This window comes from Austrofundulus limnaeus, unplaced genomic scaffold (assembly GCF_001266775.1).
Source record: "Austrofundulus limnaeus strain Quisiro unplaced genomic scaffold, Austrofundulus_limnaeus-1.0 Scaffold506, whole genome shotgun sequence".
NCBI lineage: Eukaryota > Metazoa > Chordata > Actinopteri > Cyprinodontiformes > Rivulidae > Austrofundulus > Austrofundulus limnaeus.
In genome coordinates this window covers 305,561-310,521 of record NW_013952908.1, presented here as the reverse complement: position 1 = coordinate 310,521, position 4,961 = coordinate 305,561, and the positions used below count along the sequence as shown (strand labels likewise).

The 4,961-nt window shown below is 35.4% G+C and overlaps 1 protein-coding gene across 1 annotated transcript in view; it reads right to left on the bottom strand.

The window, feature by feature from the left end:
• Positions 1-2,233: 2,233 nt before the first annotated feature.
• Positions 2,234-4,961, bottom strand: part of ccdc69 (coiled-coil domain containing 69) — a 25,080-nt gene continuing 22,352 nt past the window's right edge. Inside the window, exon 9 of the mRNA XM_014025899.1 lies at positions 2,234-4,612. Within this exon, the coding sequence (XP_013881353.1) occupies positions 4,444-4,612 (169 nt within the window). The 3' untranslated portion in view covers positions 2,234-4,443. The remainder of the gene's footprint in view (positions 4,613-4,961) is intronic.

Sequence of the window (4,961 nt, the reverse complement as noted above, 5' to 3'; positions counted from 1 at the left end):
CGGTCCGGACCATCAGGAGACACAAACAGACTTCAGAATCAGAACCTGAAGATCCAGCTTCTGTTCTGACTGGATGAGGAGGTTTGGTCCTGGATCAGGACTCTGTCACCTGATGGGGGGGTGGGGGGGGGTTGTCCTCACAACATGAGTAAAGCCCAAACACACACACACTGATCCGGACCTGCAGGTGTCCGGTTCTGTCTCAGCTCATCAAACACTCGCTGACACGTTGATCCGTTCTCACACGGCTCTGAGGTTCTGAAACTGAAGGYCAGAGGGGACGGGACCCCGAGGGGCCTCAGGGCCAGGGGCCCGGGTCCTGAGACAGGTGGGTCCWGGACCAGCTCACCTGCACAGAAATWAACCAGACAGGATGAAGTCAAACTGATTTAACTTTAGATCAGAAATAAACGTTTGTTTAAAATAAAACTAGTTTGTTTTTTAAAGCTGAAGGAGTGAACGTGACGAGAGGTTTTATAAAAACACAAAGTTCATTCATCCAGATTAAAGAACAACAAATATACAAATATTTTTAGGTCATTTTTCTCTTTCTGCTCTTATCGTCTCTAAATGATTCATTTTGTTTCTTATTTAATCAGTTTTAGACACTGTTGTAATTTAGTGTGTTGTTTTTTGTGTGTTTGTAGTTTGTGTGTGAGTCTGTGACACGTTCTGATGGTTTTCTGCACCTGTAAGTCCACTTCTGGGTACTTTATAATCTGCTCACCTTTTTCTATGATGTAACGAACTCTGTTAAATCTGAACAAATGAAATAAAAACAGTCGTCAGTAAAGTTTGAACTCTTTGTCTTTAGGATCAAAGTAGTAAAAGTTTCAGTAGTATCAGTAAAAGTACACACTGATCATTCAGTACWCACATTAAACTGTTCAAACTCTGTAAAAAACATTTTCCCTCAGATGAAACCAGAAGTACATTGACTTCATTACTGTAGCTACTTTAGTCTTTTTGAGGAACAACTTTTAATTTTACTTATAAAATAAGATTAGGGTCAAAATAAAAATAATTCTGACTTTAATCTCAAAGTTCTCAGAATTCTGACTTTTTTTCCTCAGAATTAGAAAAACAGTTCTAGAATTCTGAAATTAAAATCAGAATACTTTTACTTACCTTTAATTTTTTTAACAAAGTTTTTTTTAGTTATTATTTTAAATACTTTACACATGTCTGGATTTAACTCATTTGTTTATAAATAATGAGTTTTTAAYACGAGGTAACCTGTATTTGTTACTACAGAACTTTAAAAGGTTTTAAACTTAATAGTTGAAAAAACAACATGACTGTCAGCTGTTTGCTCTTATTGATCTTCATTTATTGGTTTATTAACATCTTCAAAGCTCCACTAGAGGGAGCAGTTTAATCACTAAATCCTTCAGTCAAGCCATTTTAACATAATCTGTTTCTTACTTTCTGTAATTACATTCTAGATATCTAAAAATGAGTTTTGATTAGGAATAACTACATTTTGACTATCCAGAATGTTACTTTAAGATATCTGTATTAACATTCTGTAACATAATTGCAATTCAAGATATCTGAAACATAATTATAACAAGTCAAAATGACGTTTTTAGATATCAGAAACAAGAAACAGCTCACAAGCCTCCATGCTGCTCAAACTGTGGACGATGTTAACAGGTTTTAAACTCTCTGAAGTCACATCGCTTTATATCAGCAGCCTCAAACAGCAGGTGATCCCTGAAAACAAACATCAGAAACAAAGTGAATTAAATAATAAATTCTCTCGTCTTCATTGATTTATCAAAAACATTTGATCATATCTTCATAGAGAATCTTAAGGTTTGCCTGGAATTGTTTACAAACGGTTAAATAACTACATCAGGAACAGACATTTGTTCGGTTTAAGGGCTGCAKTTCTAACAGAGATACTGTGTGGAGTTCCCCAAGGGTCCATTCTTGGGCCTTATTTATTTTTGATTTATATAAATGATTTATCAAATGTTACAAGTTTTCTTTCCTCAGTAATGGTTGCTGATGATACAAACTTGCTTTTTATCCCATTCACATCTTGATTTGCTTCTGAATAACGCTCGTCTTGGTTTGAGTGCTCACGCATCATGGTTTAGATTAAATAAATTGTCCTTAAATCTTAAAAAAAAAAATCTAATTTCATCATTTTCAGTGGTAAAACATTCCCATGACACAGACCTACACCTCTCATATGATTAATGATAAACTCAAAAAGAAAAGAAAATCAAACTTCAACGCAGCTTTTTATTTAGTGAAGCTCAAGAACAAAAAGGTGAATATCTACATGATGAAAAGAAACTGCTGCACCTTTTTCAGAAAAAAAATAATTTTTTGTTAGAAGTAGAGAAAAAACTGAAGTGTGCAACATGGAGAGAAAAATACCATCTATGACACAAATTCCTGTTCAATCCTGTTCAAAGTGCTAATGCATGTTAACAGAGCTCACTGCGTTTGTTTTTTCATCAAATTCAACAAAAACATTATTCTGCTGAAAACATGTAAAATACTGTGAAACAATACAAAGGCAGTGTGTTACAGTGATTGTTGTTCAGTTCTGCTCTAAATTMAACTGGTGCACATCAATTACAAACAAAGAGCAAAACTAAACACGTAGAAAGCTAGCATGTTAGCATTTAGCACACAAGCCTGTTCTCTTGCTGTTAAAAAACATTTCATTACGAGCAATTAAACAGTCGTTTCACCGAATAAAGAATACTGAGTGAAATTTTATATCTGCTCCCGACTGAATCTACAAGCTAGCTAATGTTAGCTTATAGTTTAAAACTAATGGACTATTAGCTTTATGAACATTTTAGCTGCTGAGGTGTGAAGACTGAACTTGAAAACAAAAGTTTAATGCCCAAATTAAACAAAAAATAGCAAAATTTTTTAAGTATTAAGAAAATGAGCATTGGTATTTTAGCTAAGATGTTAGCATGCTAACACCACAATATTTTTTTAGAATGAAGCTCAAAGTCAAGAGAAACATGCTAACATGCTACGAGCTAATGTTACCATGYTAACATGCTAAAATGTACTGTTGATATTAACTGGGGCAATAAAGCTAACAGGAAGTAATTTTAGCTTTTAAGATATGACGACTGAAACTAGTTATGTCAAATCATAAAAAGCATTGGTCTCAACTAGACAATGACTTATTAGCTGACATGTTTGCACGCTAGTATGCTACATTTAATGTTTTTTTAGATGTTGAGATGTGAAGCATGAACTTGAACAAATCCAAACTAAAGCATTAGCATGATGTGTTAGCCAAGATGTTAGCATGCTAATATGCTACATTTAATGTAGTTTTTGATGTTGAGATGTAAAGCATGAACAAATCATAAGGAAAGCATTAGCATGATGTATTAGCCAAGACGTTAGCATGCTAAAACACCACATTAAATGTTTTGAAACTAAATTCAAGGGGTTAACTAAAAGGACAAACATGCTAACATGCTACTGGCTTTAAAGTTAGTAGTTTTTTAGCTGTTGAGATGTGAAGCATGAACTTGTTTACCAAAGCTATGATAAATCAAATCTAAAGCATTAGCATGATGAATTAGCCAGCATGTTAGCATGCTAATATGCTACATTAAATGTAGTTTTTGATGTTGAGATGTGAAGCATGAACAAATCCAAACTAAAGCATTAGCATGGTGTATTAGCCAAGATGTTAGCATGCTAATATGCTACATTTAATGCAGTTTTCGATGTTGAGATGTGAGGCATGAAAGTAAATCATTAGCATGATGTATTAGCCAACCTGTTAGCATGCTAAAGCAGGTGTTTGTGGAGTGTGAGGAGAACCAGACTTCAGTGAACATCATGAAACACGTTTGTGCATATTTTCTCTAAATATAACAATCTCCTCTAAAATCAAAAATAACCAAATACTTTAGGAAAAGGCACAAAAAAACCACGAAGCATCAGGTTTAATACGACAGGTAAACAGTTTTAAATCTTTTCAGGTACCTAAAGTTTCACCGTTCAGGTTTTACTCCGTTTATGATCAAACAGATCAAACGTGAATTCATTTCACCAGTAAATGTTTCCAGTGACCAACATGATCAGATCAAGTTTGGCATACAAAGGTCGTGTTCACATTATCAAATGACTTTAAGATTAAAAGTACATTTCCACTTAAAGTTGGACTTAAACAAGTCAGAATTAGTCACTGATTGATGAAAGAACCTGTTTTTCTCTGAATGAAGTCGTCAAACTGCAGTGAAGCTCATCAACATCAGCAGAGAATTAAATAAAAAAACTTTTTTTAACTTCATTTTGAGACAAAACGGTTGTGAGACGTGATTCTGAAAGAGTTCATCAGCTCCTCGTCTTCACGTCAAAAATCAAACAGAGCTTCTTCTCAGAAACCTTCAGTGATGATGAGGAGCTCAGTTCTAGTCTCTGACCCGGTCTGGGACACGTGGGTCATCTGGGAGCCATGTCCTGGATCATGGCCGGCAGGTGGATGGTGGGACACGAGTCTTTGTGTCTCAGTTTGAACATCAGCTGCTCTTTTTCCTGAGACAGCATCTGGTTCACTGTTACCTGTCTCTCCAGCGTCGCCTTGAGGTCCAGCTTCTCTTTAGAGAACTGCCTGCAGAACGGAGGACATGAATCATGATTTGTCCAGCAGGGGGCGCCATGTTCACACAGATTCACCTACAGCAAGGCTCCCTTAGAGGGACCCGAATAAACCCCATTTTAACCCCTAAATACCCTAAAAACCACGGGAATATTTGTTTTTGTTTGGTTTACTATGTTTACTTTTATAATTCATTGTTCCCCATGTGGAGGTTTTTAAATAAACAGATTAATTTATTGAACTTTTTGGAGGACCCCGAGACATGGTTCACGTGTACGGGATCAATTTTGTGCCAACAGGAAGTGAATCTGAATGTGCAGAATTTGAAACTGAATTTAAAGTTTTGTATCTGAATTAATTT